The 19511-nt window shown below is 42.6% G+C and overlaps 1 protein-coding gene and 1 long non-coding RNA gene across 3 annotated transcripts in view; both read left to right on the top strand.

Moving 5' to 3' along the window:
* Window positions 1-19511, top strand: part of LOC115155513 (glypican-6) — a 154892-nt gene that overhangs the window by 59756 nt on the left and 75625 nt on the right. For both annotated transcript variants that reach the window (XM_029702179.1, XM_029702181.1), the window contains exons 3-4: window positions 5572-5963; window positions 11011-11176. In XM_029702179.1, the coding sequence (XP_029558039.1) occupies window positions 5572-5963; window positions 11011-11176 (558 nt within the window). The remainder of the gene's footprint in view (window positions 1-5571; window positions 5964-11010; window positions 11177-19511) is intronic.
* Window positions 10202-10918, top strand: LOC115155514 (uncharacterized). Its single transcript, XR_003868096.1, has 2 exons — window positions 10202-10241; window positions 10745-10918. It is a non-coding gene; the product is annotated as an uncharacterized LOC115155514 (long non-coding RNA).

Below are 19511 nucleotides of genomic sequence, written 5' to 3'. Positions count from 1 at the left end.
GTAGAAGGTCTGTATGGAGGAGTGGGCCAAAATCCCTGCTGCAGTGTGTGTAAACCTGGTCAAGAACTACAGGAAACATATGATCTCTGTAATGGCAAACAAAGGTTTCTGTACCAAATATGAAGTTCTGCTTTTCTGATGTATGAAATACTTATGTCATGCAATAAAATGCAAATTAATTACTTAAAAATCATACAATGTGATTTTCTGGATTTTTGTTTTAGATTCCGTCTATCACAGTTGAAGTGTACCTATGATAAAAATTACAGACCTCTACATGCTTTGTAAGTAGGAAAACCTGCAAAATTGGCAGTGTATCAAATACTTGTTCTCCCCACTGTATATATATATTTACATCTTTTCGTCGCATATCTTTTTATATATTTTTTTCTAAAAACTCAACTTCAAAACACTCTCCTGCAACCCGCCTCACCAATTTAAAAAAAGTATTTTTACCTCAAATCTGAAATCCAGAACAGAAGCTATCCAGAAGTTAGCCAGAAGTTAGCCAGATCACTAGCTAATGTTAGAATTCAGCTAACCACGGTTGGCGGTCATCAGCTATCCCTTAGCTCGAAAAGCTATCACCAGTTTTGTACAACGCGACTCAGACCAGAGCATACCGGACCTTTTTTCTTTCCATGTCCCCGGATTTCTACCGCAAGCTCTGGACATTTACACCTGGATCTTGCAGCTAGCTAGCTGCTATCCGAGTGACTATTGGCTAACGTCGGTCCCGGCGCTAACATCAATTATTCCGGAGCTAACCAGCTGAAGAGTTCCATCAGCCACTCCTGGGCTACAATCACCTATCCGGACCCGCTTTACTGCCGATGCGGAGCCCCATCGGGCCTTCATGACTGGACTACCGACGTTATCTGCCCGAGGGAGTTATCCAACTGGCCCCTCCGTCGCGATGTAACCTGAACGCTCATCTGCGGCCAGCTAATCGTTAGCTGTCTTATCGGCTGCTATCTGAGTAGGTCTATTGGCCAATTTTCTTGGGCCACTATACCTATAACTATTTTTGCAAGGATTGGTCCCCTCTACCACACGGAACCCCACTAATCTACCGACGGAAACGCACGAGGTGGCTAAAAACAGACCATCTTCTGCCAACTTGCTACCCATGACCCGGCTAGCTGTCTGAATCGCCGTGACCGCAACCGTCCTTACTACTCACTGGACCCTTTTGATCACTTGGCTAAGCATGTCTCTCCTTAATGTCAATATGCCTTGTCCATTGCTGTTCTGGTTAGTGTTTATTGGTTTTCACTGTAGAGCCTCTAGCCCTGCTCATTACACCTTATCCAACCTCTCAGTTCCACCACCCACACATGTGATGACATCATCTGGTTTCAATGATGTTTCTAGAGACAATATCTCTCTCATCATCACTCAATGCCTAGGTTTACCTCCACTGTATTCACATCCTACCATACCTTGGTCTGTACATTATACCTTGAAGCTATTTTATCGCCCCAAGAAACCTGCTCCTTTTACTCTCTGTTCCGGATGTCCTAGACGACCAATTCTCATAGCTTTTAGCCGTACCCTTATCCTACTCCTCCTCTGTTCCTCTGGCGATGTAGAGGTGAATCCAAGCCCTGCAGTGCCCAGCTCCACTCCTATTCCCCAGGCGCTCTCTTTTGATGACTTCTGTAACCGTAATAGCCTTGGTTTCATGCATGTTAACATTAGAAGCCTCCTCCCTAAGTTTGTTTTATTCACTGCTTTAGCGCACTCTGCCAACCCGGATGTCCTAGCCGTGTCTGAATCATGGCTTAGGAAGACCACCAAAAACTCTGAAATCTCCATCCCTAACTATAACATTTTCAGACAAGATAGAATGGCCAAAGGGGGCAGTGTTGCAATCTACTGCAGAGATAGCCTGCAGAGTTCTGTCCTACTATCCAGGTCTGTACCCAAACAATTTGAACTTCTACTTTTAAAAATCCACCTCTCTAAAAACAAGTCTCTCACCGTTTCCGCCTGCTATAGACCACACTCTGCCCCCAGCTGTGCTCTGGACACCATATGTGAACTGATTGCCCCCCCATCTATCTTCAGAGCTCGTGCTGCTAGGTGACCTAAACTGGGACATGCTTAACACCCCAGCCACCCTACAATCTTAGCTTGATGCCCTCAATCTCACACAAATTATCAATGAACCTACCAGGTACCACCCCAAAGCCGTAAACACGGGCAACCTCATAGATATCATCCTAACCAACTTGCCCTCTAAATACACCTCTGCTGTTTTCAACCAAGATCTCAGCAATCACTGCCTCATTGCTTGCATCCGTAATGAGTCAGCGGTCAAACGACCTCCACTCATCACTGTCAAACGCTCCCTGAAACACTTCGGCGAGCAGACCTTTCTATTCGACCTGGCCCGGGTATCCTGGAAGGATATTGACCTCATCCCTTCAGTAGAGAATGCCTGGTTATTTTTTTTAAATGCCTTCCTCACCATCTTAAATAAGCATGCCCCATTAAAGAAATTTAGAACCAGGAACAGTATAGCCCTTGGTTCTCTCCAGACCTGACTGCCCTTAACCAACACAAAAGCATTTTGTGGCGTTCTGCATTAGCATCGAACAGCCCCCGTGATATGCAACTTTTCAGGGAAGTTAGGAACCAATATAAACAGGCAGTTAGAAAAGCAAAGGCTAGCTTTTTCAAGCAGAAATGTACTTCATGCAACACAAACTCAAAAAGTTCTGGGACACTGTAAAGTCCTTGGAGATTAAGAGCACCTCCTCCCAGCTGCCCACTGCACTGAGGATAGGAAACTCTGTCACCACCGATAAATCCACTATAATTGAGAATTTCAATAAGCATTTTTCTACGGCTGGCCATACTTTCCACCTGGCTACCCCTACCCCGGTCAACAGCAAGTACCCCCCACAGCAACTCGCCCAAGCCTTCCCCATTTCTCCTTCTCCCAAATCCAGTCAGCTGATGTTCTGAAAAATCTGGACCCCTACAAATCAGCCGGGCTAGACAATCTGGACCCTTTCTTTCTAAAATTATCTGCCGAAATTGTTGCAACCCCTATTACTAGCCTGTTCAACCTTTCTTTCGTGTCATCTGAGATTCCCAAAGATTGGAAAGCAGCTGCGGTCATCCCTCTCTTCAAAGGGGGGGACACTCTTGACCCAAACTGCTACAGACCTATATCTATCCTACCCTGCCTTTCTAAAGTCTTCAAAAGCCATGTCAACAAACATATTACCGACCATTTCGAATCCCACCGCACCTTCTCCGCTATGCAATCTGGTTTCAGAGCTGGTCATGGGTGCACCTCAGCCACGCTCAAGGTCCTAAACGATATCTTAACCGCCATCGATAAGAAACAATACTGTGCAGCCATATTCATTGACCTGGCCAAGGCTTTCGACTCTGTCAATCATCACATCCTCATTGGCAGACTCAATAGCCTTGGTTTTTCAAATGATTGCCTCGCCTGGTTCACCAACTACTTCTCTGATAGAGTTCAGTGTGTCAAATCGGAGGGCCTGTTGTCCGGGCCTCTGGCAGTCTCTATGGGGGTGCCACAGGGTTCAATTCTTGGGCAGACTCTTTTCTCTGTATACATCAATGATGTCGCTCTTGCTGAGGGTGAGTCTCTGATCCACCTCTACGCAGATGACACCATTCTGTATACTTCTGGCCCTTCTTTGGACACTGTGTTAACTACCCTCCAGACAAGCTTCAATGCCATACAACTCTCCTTCCGTGGCTTCCAACTGCTCTTAAATACAAGTAAAACTAAATGCATGCTCTTTAACCGGTCGCTGCCTGCACCTGCCCGACCGTCCAGCATCACTACTCTGGACGGTTCTGACTTAGAATATGTGGACAACTACAAATACCTAGGTGTCTGGTTAGACTGTAAACTCTCCTTCCAAAATCACATCAAACATCTCCAATCCAAAGTTAAATCTAGAATTGGCTTCCTATTTCGCAACAAAGCATCTTTCACTCATGCTGCCAAATATACCCTCGTAAAACGACCATCCTTCCGATCCTCGACTTCGGCGACGTCATTTTCAAAATAGCCTCCAATACCCTACTCAACAAATTGGATTCAGTCTATCACAGTGCCATCCGTTTTGTCACCAAAGCCCCATATACTACCCACCACTGCGACCTGTACGCTCTTGTTGGCTGGCCCTCGCTTCATACTCGTCGCCAAACCCACTGGCTCCAGGTCATCTACAAGACCCTGCTAGGTAAAGTTCCCCCTTATCTCAGCTCGCTGGTCACCATAGCAGCACCCACCTGTAGCACGCGCTTCAGCAGGTATATCTCTTTGGTCACCCCCAAAGCCAATTCCTCCTTCAGCCGCCTCTCCTTCCAGTTCTCTGCTGCCAATGACTGGAACGAACTACAAAAATCTCTAAAACGGGAAACACTTATCTCCCTCACTAGCTTTAAGCACCAGCTGTCAGAGCAGCTCACAGATTACTGCACCTGTACATAGCCCATCTATAATTTAGCCCAAACAACTGCGTCTTCCCCTACTGTATTTATTTATTTATTTATTTTGCTCTTTGCACCCCATTATTTCTATTTCTACTTTGCACTTTCTTCCACTGCAAATCTACCATTCCAGTGTTTTGCTTGCTATATTGTATTTACTTCGCCACCATGGCCTTTTTTGCCTTTACCTCCCTTATCTCACCTCATTTGCTCACTTTGTATATAGACTTATTTTTCTACTATATTATTGACTGTAGGTTTGTTTTACTCCATGTGTAACTCTGTGTTGTTGTATGTGTCAAACTGCTTTGCTTTATCTTGGCCAGGTCACAATTCTAAATGAGAACTTGTTCTCAACTTGCCTACCTGGTTAAATAAAGGTGAAATAAATAAATATCCACAGCAAATGCTCATCATTCCCAAAACCACGCTATCTGGGAAAATCCATTGTGTCTTTTCACCACTAAAGAAATAGTTACAAGTAAATATAGCAATTTGCATGCGACAATCTTTTCATTTATCACATATCAATGACAGTATTGAATGTATGAATATACAAACCTCTACTGCAAAGTCACACTGCCAACTCCACTGCATTTCTACAAATCAACGTGAGCAATACAGATTCTTATTGCTGAAGCAGTATGTACAGTAGCAAGTCCAGGTGTGTTTGAATAGGGCCAGCCTATAGAGAGTGACTGACAGTATAGCATTACTAATCTTTAACACTTCTGAAGTCTAGAGGAGAATATGAAGATGGATAGTATTGGTGTGAATAAACACTGTGTTAACCTGAGAAACGTCTGTCTGTTCTCCGTTTAATTTTAGCAACAGTGTAATGTAAAAACCTCATGGAAGTATGCCAATCTTTGACCCAGACACCCTTCATCTGTGAAAGACAAACTGGTGTACAGTGTCTTTACATTTTAAAGATTACAAATGTTAACTCAAGTCAGTAGGTATCTCATTCTATTAGCATGCCCATCTTAACAGCATCAGAGTGCTGGTATTTGAAGACAGATGTAGGCCTACATAAGCTATAATGAACAATATTTTAATTGTCTCCTATTCCTCTTGACCCAGAGTTCTTCCTGGAGTTGTTGGAGAACACGGAGAGGTCTTTGAACGAGATGTTCGTGCGGACCTACGGAAAGCCGTACATGCAGAACTCGGAGGTGTTCCAGAACCTGTTTGCCGAGCTGAAACGCTACTACACGGGAGGCAACGTGAACCTGGAGGAGATGCTCAACGACTTCTGGTCGCGGCTGCTGGAGCGCATGTTCACGCTGCTCAACTCCCAGTATGTCATCACTGAGGACTATCTGGAGTGCATCAGTAAGTACACGGACCAGCTCAAGCCCTTTGGAGACGTACCCAAGAAGCTCAAGGCTCAGGTTACCAGGGCTTTCATCGTGGCACGCACTTTCGTCCAGGGCCTCTCGGTTGGTAGAGAGGTGGCCAGCAGGGTGTCCAAGGTAAGCCCTCGTCTCTGCCATTCATAAGAAAACTGAGTTGAGTGGTTTTAGTTTGGGCTAATTTGCTGCTATTGTGCAGCAGGGGATGATGGTAATTTTAATAAGGAATATATACCACTTGCCCAATGGGAATTTCTCCCTGAAACCTTTCACCCAATTTGATCATGTAAAATTAATGTCATAGATTTATATCAACACTTTCCCCAGAATTGAACAATTGACTGATTTTGTTGGATCCATCATTATCACATATCAATATTATATTTCAAACCTCATAGATCATAAAACAGAGTATTTTGTTGGTGTTTGGGGCTGGAATGGATTGTGCTGGTGGAGAGAGAAGTACAACATAATATAACAGTGTATCCAACATTCTTAAACAAGCTGAAGGTCTCTGTTTTGCTTTTTGGGTTTTCTTTCCTCCCAGGAGATCCCCCACAGGCTGGTATTTCGATCATACACTCTTCTGACTGACTTACCACTGCCTTCCCACCACTACCATCTCTGTATGGGCCTATGGGCTGGTGGGTTAAGGCTCAGGGCTGCCTTTTCAAGGATTCTATAATGACCTCTGGTGGGGCCTCCCATTGTTCAGGAGGAATTCTCAAGCATGGGAAGACTATTTGGCTCCAAGCTATGGGGATATATATGTATTTTTTTGGTATCTCTATCACCTAATATTTTTTAAGTCTGTATACCGTCCCCATTAATCTTGCTGTAAGTATTCTGTTTGATGTAATGTTAATGCAGCTAGCTGCTTTTGCTGTATATCATTGCCTTGGGAGTGTGTAGTTTCGATCTTATGCAAAGGAAGATTTAAAGGCATAGCAAGAGATGTATGCTTGACATTGGCTCCACTCAACAACAACAGCTGTTTTCTAGATGTTTTGTTTTCAGTTAATATCAGTGGTGGAAAAAGTACCCAATTGTCATACTTGAGTAAAAGTAGAGATACCTTAATAGAAAGTTACTCAAATAAATGTGAAAGTCACCCAGTAAAATACTACTTAAGTATATTTAAAACCAAATACTTTTACTTAAGTATCAAAAGTATAAATCATTTAAAATGACTTATATTAAGCAAAGCAGACGGCACCATTTTCTTGTTTTTAAAATGTATGGATAGCCCAGGGCACATTCCAACACTCAGACATTACTTACAAAAGATGCATTTGTGTTTAGTGAGTCCGCCAGAACAGAGGCAGAAGGGATGACCACGTGTTCTTTTGATAAGTGAGTGAATTTCACAATTTTCCTGCCCCGCTAAGCATTCAAAATGTAACAAGTACTTTTGGTTGTCAGGGAAATTGTATGGAGTTAAAAGTACAATATTTTCTATAGGAATTTAGTAAAGTAAAAGCTGTCATAAAAATATGAATAGTAAAGTACACATACCTCAAAAAAATTACTTAAGTCGTACTTTAAAGTACTTAAGTACTTTACACCACTGGTTAATATCAACATTAGAACACTGGCTAGACTTGTACTGTAGATCAAGTTTGCTTCCATAGCCTCATGGTCACAAGCAATTTATCTGAATTGTATGCGTTTGTTACCGTTATTGGTGTTAATAGTAGTGTGTACACTGTTCTGTGTTGTTAGAGGAGAAGCCTGGACATCAAGGCTAGTAAACAGTTAATATACTGTTTGGAAATGGAGTCCTTTTGCAATGGTTGCTGGCCAATGAGTTTATGGTCACCATAATTCCTGATGGGGTGTGTATCATGCAGATTGTAGCGCAGCTATGAGTGGTCAAAGGCACAAGGAAACCCAAAGCAATAGGCTGCCTGGGGAGAATCACATGTATAACCCCCGAACATAGAACAAACTCAACCTTTCCACTGCTGGTCATTCATTACCGGCAAGCATGGTGAACTCTGTGAACCTCAATGGTGTGATCACGTCATGCACCTCCAGGCCATATCACTTCCCTATGTCCAGCCAGGGCTGCCTGATGAAGCACTTTCATGAGGATGAGTTGTTACTGTCTGTGGTAGTGACACACGTCCTGGGTTCCCTGGCAGCCGCCGTGTCCCCACCTCAACTCTGACATTTCCCAGGGACCTTTGACACGGGTCATGTGGCGGGGCCACGGCCCTTTGATCCAAGGGGCCTCAACTCATCTGGAGAGATTGGGTGTAAGCATAATGGAATAGGACACCCCAGAGGAGGGGTGTGACATGTGACATCTATGCCTAGTGCTGCTGAGGGGTTTTATTGAGTTCCAGGAGCTGCTGCACTACCTCACATCACAGCAGTTTACAGTTTATGACTAAGACACTACACTGCTTATCTATATCCCAGGTCAGGTCAGTTTATCCATGGTCAATCAGAGTTTATCCATGGTCAATCAGAGTTTATCCATGGTCAATCAGAGTTTGGCATTCAGTTACACTTATTTCTGCATAAATACCAGCATGGACTAATGTTTTCCCATTTTGTAAACCTCTGAAATGAAAAGATATGCCCAGGGATATATCAAGGCTCCAACACTGTCATTATGGGCACACAGCGTATTTCTATTATTCAGTTTTGCAAAGCGGTGATGTGGCTATTGATTGATTCTAATAATAGGACTCTCTTTGATGAGCTCGAATCATTAGAATAATATCTGCTCTGCAAACGCTATAATGCACTCAAAGAAGCCAGCAGTCCAGGGAGATAGGGGGAGAGTCATGCAGACATTATGGCAACTTACTGAGTGCTGGTCTGCACCAAAGCCATTTGTGGAGGAAGAAAGCATTTGTCAGGTGTCAGTTCTGCAAATTGAAAAGGGAGGAAGCAACGCTATACCATATCTTACTGTACGGAAATGCACATTAAGGATTCTGTCAGTAGAGTATTTTAAAATAAAGTGCATCTCAGATTCAAATGAATGAAATTGGAATCTGAAAAAGACAAATTTTTATAGTGTCAATGTGAAATGTATGAATTGTGTTTACCAACAGTTGCTATGCAACTGCAGAACAAAGCAATCAGAAATCTCACAAATATTGAAGGCACATATAGTGACAACAGGTACCAGAGATTATAGTGACGACAGGTACCAGAGATTATAGTGACGACAGGTACCAGAGATTACCCCCTTGATATTTTAAACTCGCTACTCGCAACATGTGAATTTGTGGGGGTGTCAGTGGGAACATGACATTGTGTGAGTGATCAGCATCAGGCTGTGTGTTAAATCAAGCCTATGACGGAGGAAGCTAGCAGTAGATGTTTAAGGCGTATCAGTCAGTCACGGTAGTGTATGTATTTGATCTACTAGCCTGACTCTGTGGAGGCGGCTGATGATGCCTCCCTCTCCTCAGCAATCCTCACTGGTGGGTTGGGAGAAGCAGGGGTCCAATCATATCAAACATGAAGACAGCTCAGAAACCACTCAAAACACTGACTTCCAGCCGAGCTGTGGCTCTTCTCTCACCTCATGCGTGCAGTGTCTGGGTACTTTGGAAAATTTAGACCAGTACCTGACAACTCCCTTTCGCCCCGCTGGTACATCCCTACTCCTCCCTCTAGCTTTGTTGGATTTGGTCTGAAATACACAAAATAGTTTGAGCCTTGTGTAAAATTAGACTTCTTTCAGAATTTATTTTTAAATTCAGAACAGAGACTAGGTGTTTTATTTTTATTTTAACAGACGTTGTTATTAATTGGAAAATACTCTGATGAAATGGGAATGTTTTTATTTTATCGATTTTTGCCAGAGTAACAAGAATCTTTGACACTTAATAAAATGCATAAAACATGTAGAAACACACACAAACGAAAGCAAACTGAAGCACTGACAGAAATTATGGTTAGGGAATAGCTATTTCATAGAGGGCTGAGCTGCAGTAACAAGGTTAAGAAATGATTTAAGAACCTGTCTGTGTTTGAAAAAGAGATGAAGCCATTAGCCATTACCTGGGAGCCTTGACTTTAAACAATAGGGTGTGGATATTTGCATTATTGACAAAAACATTTCTGGTGGTGTATTGTTCACAGATTTTCAATTTCTCCAGCTACAACTGTTCCTGTTTATGTATGCTGAGCTTCTGTTCAGCAACATAGATGTAAGAGCTGTATGTGGAGCTAGGTGGCGGACAGTGGCGCTAGATGGAGGACAGTGGCGCTAGGTGGAGGACAGTGGCGCTAGGTGGCGGACAGTGGCGCTAGATGGAGGACAGTGGCGCTAGATGGAGGACAGTGGCGCTAGATGGAGGACAGTGGCGCTAGATGGAGGACAGTGGCGCTAGGTGGCGGACAGTGGCGCTAGATGGAGAACAGTGGCGCTAGGTGGCGGACAGTGGCGCTAGATGGAGGACAGTGGCGCTAGGTGGCGGACAGTGGCGCTAGATGGAGAACAGTGGCGCTAGGTGGCGGACAGTGGCGCTAGATGGAGGACAGTGGAGCTAGATGGAGGACAGTGGCGCTAGGTGGCGGACAGTGGCGCTAGGTGGAGGACAGTGGCGCTAGGTGGAGGACAGTGGCGCTAGGTGGAGGACAGTGGCGCTAGGTGGCGGACAGTGGCGCTAGGTGGTGGACAGTGGCGCTAGGTGGAGGACAGACAGTGGCGCTAGGTGGAGGACAGACAGTGGCGCTAGGTGGAGGACAGTGGCGCTAGGTGGAGGACAGTGGCGCTAGATGTAAGAGCTGTATGTGGAGCTAGATGGAGGACAGTGGCGCTAGATGTAAGAGCTGTATGTGGAGCTAGATGGAGGACAGTGGCGCTAGGTGGAGGACAGTAGCGCTAGATGTAAGAGCTATATGTAGAGCTAGATGGAGGACAGTGGCGCTAGGTGGAGGACAGTGGCGCTAGATGGAGGACAGTGGCGCTAGGTGGAGGACAGTGGCGCTAGGTGGAGGACAGTGGCGCTAGATGTAAGAGCTGTATGTGGAGCTAGATGGAGGACAGTGGAGCTAGATGCTTTTTAAGCCAGCTGATTTCTTTATATACATGAAACACGGAAAAATACAGTTTACTGGATTAATTTCCATGTGTAGAACAGCCTTGTATGTTGTGTCCGATGTATAGCTGGCCTTTGTTCTCACATCTACCCACTAGGTGAGCAGCACCCCAGCGTGTATCCGAGCACTGACCAAGATGATGTACTGCACATACTGCCAAGCCATGCCCTCCGTGAAGCCCTGCAACAACTATTGTCTGAACGTCATGAAGGGCTGCCTCGCCAACCAGGCTGATCTGGACCCAGAGTGGAACCAGTACATCGGTAAGAGCCCTCCCTCCCTCCCTCCCTCCCTCCCTCCCTTTGTCTCTGACTTTGATTTGGACTGTTCTGACTTTGCTTCGTATAAAAAATGCATTCTGTGTTGAATTGTTGTTCAGTGTTGTCATTTGTCTGCATTTAGTTCCATGGGCAGAACTTGGGCGCTGTGATAAGGTGCTTTTTACTGTTTGAAGCCTTCTTTTTACCTTTGACAATTTATACTGGATGAAAACGCCATTATTCATTGGCTGGTGGGCTCGTGCTGTATTGAATGGCACTTGCAGTGTGGTAGCTACACACTATGAGGAATGCAAAGCTTTGTGAAAAGCAGTTCAACAGCAGCTTGTTCAGCTCGGGGAGATTACAAACATGAATATAACATGGACGTTATTTATTTATTAGAATACCTTATTCAGTTTGGAGCTTTCAGTTTGACATGTCAGGACTGCTGGAGTGATCTAAAGCAGAGCAGGCTAGCTGTGAGCTGCACTTTAGAGACACATGTCAAGAATGCCACTGTCAGAAACGGGGCCACAGCTCTCTGGATAGTTGTTTCATGTCAGAAGAGCAGAGGTCCAATGTAAAGTACAGCGCACTGAGATGTTGTTGGAGCAGCGTAACGTGCGTCAGATGAATATTCAATGGTAAAATGAGGTTGACTGTTAGAACCTTGTTACTCACAGGTAAATGTAAGCTGATGGTATGTGTTTTACTGTCTGATGTCCTAATACAGAGCTCGGCCACTTCAAAGGCTCCCTACTGTAGACTACATCAGTCACTACAGCGAATGGTCCAGCAGTACTTGTCACTGAACCACTTCATTATAAGATTTATAAGTGTATTACAGAAACCTTTTGTCATGGTGTGTTTTTATGTTCTTCTATTTGAAAATTGGGTGGTCTACACTGTTGCACAAATTGTTGGACAACCTACCTGAAATAGTCATTTTTTTTCTTGTTCAAACTCTAAATTGGAGGATTGTTCCCAGGGTGTAGAGTAAATGTCAGTTTCATATATTTTGGCTCTCTGACATTTCATATTCATTATAGGCTCAAAGATTTTCAATTAGCTCAAGGTCCAACCACAAAGAGATATCGATCCTGCTTTCAGAGCTTACAGTAGTGATTGCATGTCTGCCAGATGTCCCCTGAGCTTCTCGTTGTTCTTTAAGTAGTTTAGATTTTTTTTTAATAATAAACTGCTCAAATAATTAACTGCCATCTGTAATAACACTAGCATTGGTGGTTTCTGCTGTGATGGTGAAATCCATTTAGTTTGCATACGAGCTCACAAACAATGTAGGATTATCATACACTTCAACATGCCTTTTCATCCACAAATAGGACTACAGTGTAGTAATGTACTTCAAACTCACATGAAAACCAGCTATTCCAGTTGCTGTGAATAGAAGGGAGAAGCTGGTGACTGCAGGGCTTTGAGTGAAAATAGAACACAAAGCCTGGACTGACATGGAACTTGCATGGAACCCCTTACACTTGTGGGAATTGGCCTATATAGATAGGGCTAAATTGAAATGTGCCTTACAGAAGAAATATGGAAAGCATATGCATAACCATGGTAGCAATTAACAGTTTGGAGATTATGGGAAAATTATGAGATTAAAGGTGAGGACAAAACAGTTCACCTGACACAAGACTGAATCCAAACATTACACTGTTGATTTGATGTGCATTTTACATCTACTGTACTTTTTGCCGCATTTGTTGATAACGAAATCTGAAAATACTCTGGATACATTCAGTAACATTAAAATAATATTCTTGGAAAATTTGAGGTAGGTGCAACATAAGACAAAAAAATGACAAAGGTTTGAGTGAGGGTCTAACTGGGGTTTCCAAGTGGCTACAAACCTCTCCAAAGTGTGCACAGTTCCTAAGTCATTTCAATGCACTTTTATGACTCAAAGAAGAGTCTCCAACTATAAGGTGTTTTTTTGAGCTCTCCTAGCTGTGGTGTTGAGGAACTAGAACAAGAACACTTGTACAGTAGTTGTTTTGTTTGGAACATAGCCCTGCATCCCCGCCTTTAAACAATTACTGTTGTTGTTTACGCAATCCAAAAACGGTCCATTATAAATCGTAATATGGGTCAGGTGGGCATCATTTGAAAGCTTGTTGTGTTGCCAACATGACTAACTAAATGATAAAATAGGATCTTACAGTGTTAAGCTTTCACAAGGCAATTCAGAGAAGCAGATGGTAATTTTACTGCGCAGACTGGAGTGCATTCAGATGCCACGGCAAACGTTCTTCACAATACAACAAACGGGCTCATTCTGTTCAGGGCAACCCAGGGTATGACGCCATGTCATTTTGCAACTCTACATCAAACACCGTGATTATAAACTCTGTCACTGTGTATTACATGAGTTTTATGTGCACATTTGGACTCTCAGGTGTTTGGCTTGCTTGTATGACATCAAAGCAGTATTTATTATAGTCCTCAACATCTTATCTTATACATAGAATCCTCGTCATTTACAGCATTTCCCTCACTCGGACATTAAAACATTTGCAAAAGTTGCCCAATTAGCTGGAGGGATAAGGGCAACTTCTTGTCACGTGCGGTGTTCAAGTTCACATTGGCTGTCAGTCAAAACCCATTCAGAGCTGTGAAGCGCAGAGCCAGGGCTCTGACGTCATGTATAGCACATTACTGTACAGCCACTGTGTTCCAATTTAGGTGCTTATCATTGTCCAAATCTGCCATTTTCAACCCGTATAGGGGTACATAAAGGTATTCATCTTGATTCCAGTGGCATCTATCCAGCCCTACAGTGTCTGCTCCACTGACTAGACGAGATACCGGAGAGGTGAAAAGCTAATTCAACCAAGGACTGAAAAATCCTTTTTCAGCTGGAAGCTGAGCTCCCGATAGCAACGATTTTTCCCTCAGCACCTGCTCGTTGCTAGAACTCCACCAGCAGGAAATTTCACTCTCTGACACAGTGCATAGGAACTCCTGACAGAACTTGGACAAGAGGGCAGTCATTCACATTACCCTCATCCTGACCTTCATTTATCTTCAGTGTGTGGGGGGTTAGAGGAGGGACTCTGGTAGCACGGCCTTGAGCATTCCAAAACAGATGTTCATTCAATGCAACTGTGCTTCTGCTTCCATTCATTCATTCAGTCAAACTAGCTAAATATGTCATGCTTAAATATCCATCTCTTCTCAGAATAGCTGTGTGTATATGATGGTGTGTATAGACATTATGGGCAGTATATGAATACAAAAGGTATGCACAGCAGTAGTTATACTACAGTAGGATGAGCCTTGACTAGAATAGAGTATATACAGATGAAGTCGTAAATTTACATACACTTAGGTTGGAGTAATTTAAACTCGATTTTCAATCACTCCACACATTTCTTGTTAACAAACTATAGTTTTGGCAAGTCGGTTAGGACATCTACTTTGTGCATGACACAAGTCATTTTTCCAACAATTGTTTACAGACAGATTATTTCACTTATCATTCACTGTATCACAATTCCAGTGGGTTAGAAGTTTACATACCATAAGTTGACTGTGCCTTTATACAACTTGTAAAATTCCAGAAAATGGTGTCGTGGCTTTGGAAGCTTCTGATAGGCTAATTGATATCATTTGAGTCAATTGGAGGTGTACCTGTGGATGTATTTCAAGGCCTACCTTCAAACTCAGTGCCTCTTTGCTTGACATCATGGGAAAAGGGGGAGGCTTGCAAGCCGAAGAACACCATCCCAACCGTGAAGCACGGGGGTGGCAGCATCATGTTGTGGGGTTGCTTTGCTGCAGGAGGGACTGGTGCACTTCACAAATAGATTGCATCATGAGGGAGGAAAATTATGTGGATATATTGAAGCAACATCTCAAGACATCAGTCAGGAAGTTAAAGCTTGGTCGGAAATGGGTCTTCCAAATGGACAATGACCCCAAGCATACTTCCAAAGTGGCTTAAGGACAACAAAGTAAAGGTATTGGAGTGGCCATCACAAAGCCCTGACCTCAACCCTATAGAAAATTTGTGGGCAGAACTGAAAAAGCATGTGGAGCAAGCAGGCCTACAAACCTGACTCAGTTACACCAGCTCTGTCAGGAGGAATGGGCCAAAATTCACCCAACTTATTGTGGGAAGCATGTGGAAGGCTACCTGAAACGTTTGACCTAAGTTAAACTATTTAAAGGCAATGCTACCAAATAATACTAATTGAGTGTATGTAAACTTCTGACCCACTGGGAATGTGATGAAAGAAATAAAAGCCTAAATAAATCACTCTCTCTACTATTATTCTGACATTTCCCATTCTTAAAATAAAGTGGTGATCCTAACTGACCTAAGACAGGGAATTTTTACTAGGATTAAATGTCAGGAATTGTGAAAAACTGAGTTCAAATGTATTTGGCTAAGGTGTATGTAAACATCCGACTTCAACTCTATGTTTAAGAACTACATAAAAATAATAGCGCAACTCAAAAGGTATAATCAGTTTCTACATAATCATTTTATTCTATTGATCTGTTATCAGATAAAACAAACCTCGCATAAATTATGCGTAAATGCTAGAAGGGTTGGTGAAATGCCAATGAATTTGTTCCTACTTTACAGTGGCACTATTTCAATAGTGTAGTTTGAATATTCTACTTTTTAAAACTTTTACCCCTTTTTCTCCCCAATTTTTGTGATATCCAATTGGTAGTTACAGTATTGTCCCATCGCTGCAACTCCCACACAGGAGTTAAATGTATTTGGCTAAGGTGTATGTAAAATTCCGACTTCAACTGCACATACTGTATGAAGTGGGTACAACTAGTGCATCTCTGTTTGTGTGGATCAACCATTTCAGCTTGTCAGCACGTCGAGGATTTTGAAGCTTTTCACCGTGTCAACTGGATGGAGGCTCTGAAGTTCATCAGCTCCTTCGTTTTGTTGAGGGAGAGGTTATTTTTCTGGCATCACATACTCCCTATACACTGTCTCGTCGTTGTTAGTAATCAGGCCTACCTCTGTTGTATCGACTGCAAACTTTATGATTGAGTTGGAGACGTGTGTGGCCACTCAGTAATGGGTGAACAGGGAGTACATGAGGGGGTTGACCATGCGCCTGTGTTGAGGATCAGCGTAGCGGAGGTGTAATTGTAGGAGTAGACGAACATCCACAGGTAGCCTAGTTTTTTTTTAAGTGATTTGTTTGACAATAAGATGAAAACATCATAACTGATGTGTTAATGTAATAATTGATTGGATTTATATAGCACTTTTCTACCAACTGAGGTAGTCAAAGCGCTTTACATAGTAGGGGGAAACTCACCTCACCCACCACCAACATGTAGCACCCACCTGGGTGATGCACGGCGACCATTTTTGTGCCAGAGCGTTCACCACACATCAGCTATCAGGTGGAGAGGTGAGGAGAGATATATGGCTATTAAAGGAGTCCATAGCCAACCCCCACTGCCAACACAACCCAAATGATATACCCCTGCGGGAACCTGCTTTCAGTAATTTATTTATGCAAAGAAAATGTTGTTTGTTTTATTTGTCTCTCAGTTGGTAAGACTAGCAAGTTTGCACTTTCTCTTTTCTTGCCTTAGGCGGGAAACAAATGGGCCAAGCGAATGACAAATGACTGAGTTATTTCACATAGAATAAAATGTCAAATATTCAGTGAACCTAGATGAATTCACTGCTTAAATAAGCACTGCTTAATTTCAGTATTTCAAACTATTAAGAAAAGGGCTGAGTGGGAAAGGTGCTGTACCTTTTAAAGATGGATTGTACCCACTGTGACTATTAAAACCTACCCAAACCAGAAACCGTGGATAGATGGAAGCATTCGCGCTAAACTAAAAGCGCAAACCATCGCATTTAACCATGGCAACGTGACTGGGAATATGGTTGAATACAAAACAGTGTAGTTATTCCCTCCGTAATGCAATCAAACAGGCAAAACGTCAGTACAGAGACAAAGTGGAGTTGCAATTCAACAACTCAGACACGAGAGATTGATTAATCGTAAAGGTCATGACGCAGTTATCACACGCATAACATATCAGACACCAAAACGTTTCCAGACTAAGCCAGTGGTTAAGACGTATCAGATTAAACATTACAGCATTGAAGATCATTTTCAGAGGCTTTTATCTATGCATACCACCTGTCTGCACATCGAACATATGCCTACTGCTGTTTTAACATGAATCAGACAGTAGAAAGGACAAATGTTTAAATATGCTAATCTGTCAGCTGAATTCAAGCAAAATGGTTAAAGGCGTTGTTTTTCTTATACATGTAATTAAAATAGAAGCAATACATCATGGATTATATTGGTTCCACTGAGTGGCCAGTGTCTAATCCATTTGTTCCCATTGCAGGATAAATCCATGCTGACCCCTGCATGAAAAAACAACAAGAATGGCTCAGTCTATGAATTATGGAAACAGGTGGCAGACATCCTTTATTCAACCTGCATTATGAATTATGGCATGCATGTGAATCATTTCACTTCAGGGGTTGTTTGGTTTTACAAAAACGATGTTCATATTGTATGCCAGTAAGAACATGTACTCTTATATTCTCCACCTAGCACAGCCAGAAGAGGACGGGCCACCCCTCAAAGCCTGGTTCCTCTCTAGGTTTCTTCCTAGGTTCCTGCCTTTCTATTGAGTCTTTCCTAGCCACCGTACTTCCACATCTGCATTGCTTGCTCTTTGGGGTTTTAGGCTGGGTTTCTGTAGAAGCACTTTGTGACATCTGCTGATGTAAAATGGGCTTTATAAATACATTTGGTTTGATCCAGTAATAGAAAAACTGAGTAGTCATGTGAAGGAAGATTAGATGAGATTATATTTTGTAATTTTTTTGATAGGATGAATCATCTGAAGCATTTAGTAAACTAACTGATGAACATCTGTCAGTCCACACCTGATTACTCCTCACTGAACATATGCTGCGTTCACCAACCAATGGTTTAGTACAGAGTGCAAATGATGTGGGGCCCAAGGATGGTCTCAGACCCCCTGGGTGGGGGGGGGTCTTTAAATAATGCTAATTTAACTAACCCCTAAATGAAACGAACACACCCACCTCTGTCATGGCTTAATCTTGTTTTTCCCCATGTGGCTGTACTTGTCATCTCGGGATAGACCCGCCCCTTCTCAGGTGTCCCAACTTTTCTTTCTACCCCCAAATATATTTTTGTCAGCAAGGCGCATTAAATTCATTTAGGCTTCAAGTGTCATTACAATCACTGAATGTCATGAAACTTTTTGGGGTGTTGTGTAACAGATGTTTCTTTCCATTCATCAAATGGCACTAGTGCACTTTTTTAATTCTGGAGTGGACGAACATGCGCAGGTAGCCTACTATCACGACTGGTTGTGTTCATGCCAAATTAAAAATATATATTGTTAAATGTCTAGCTATTAATGTCAGCATATAAAACATGAATGTTTACCCCTCTCATATGAATATAAAAGTACAGTTTCAGCGTTTTAAAGTTACCTTAAAACAAACCATCAATATCATCATTATACTGTACAAGTCATTATATGAGGCAAATGCAAAATGGTGACTGAAGATGTTGATAATTCCCCTGGTGAGTTAATCAGCTTCTTGCTGCATGCATCCTGCCTGGACGGTGGCTCAGAGCAGCCAAGGTGGGGAATAACACCCTGTCTTAAAGATACAGCGACAGTTTCAGAATGTAACAGGCTGTTACTGCTATTTCAGGTAAAACTTCAATAAAACAAGTCTCAAATATAATGTCCAAATTTCAGCTGTGCTATTAGTATTTTTACTGTAAGCATTTTAGGATCAGTGAGACAATTCTGTTTACACTGCCATGCTTAGAGGGGGGCAACTGTCGGGCGAGTGTCATGCGTGACCTCCAGAGGTAGCGTTCAAGATGTAAGAAAAACGCAAGATTACATTACAGTAATGTCTCTCTCGATACCTCTTGAGAATCTCTCAAAATTCTCCTTAATTCTCGTCAATGAGAATATAACCATATCCTCTCAGTTTGTGTAATGGTTGGTTATAATTCCATAGACTCAGTATTTGTATTTATTATTTTTTATTTCACCTTTATTTAACCAGGTAGGCAAGTTGAGAACAAGTTCTCATTTACAATTGCGACCTGGCCAAGATAAAGCAAAGCAGTTCGACACATACAACAACACAGTTACACATGGAGTAAAACAAACATACAGTCAATAATACAGTAGAAAAATAAGTCTATATACAATGTGAGCAAATGAGGTGAGATAAGGGAGGTAAAGGCAAAAAAGGCCATGGTGGCAAAGTAAATACAATATAGCAAGTAAAACACTGGAA

The sequence above is a fragment of the Salmo trutta genome, chromosome 20, assembly GCF_901001165.1.
Source record: "Salmo trutta chromosome 20, fSalTru1.1, whole genome shotgun sequence".
NCBI classification, from domain to species: domain Eukaryota; kingdom Metazoa; phylum Chordata; class Actinopteri; order Salmoniformes; family Salmonidae; genus Salmo; species Salmo trutta.
This window is presented reverse-complemented; position numbering and strand designations above follow the sequence as displayed.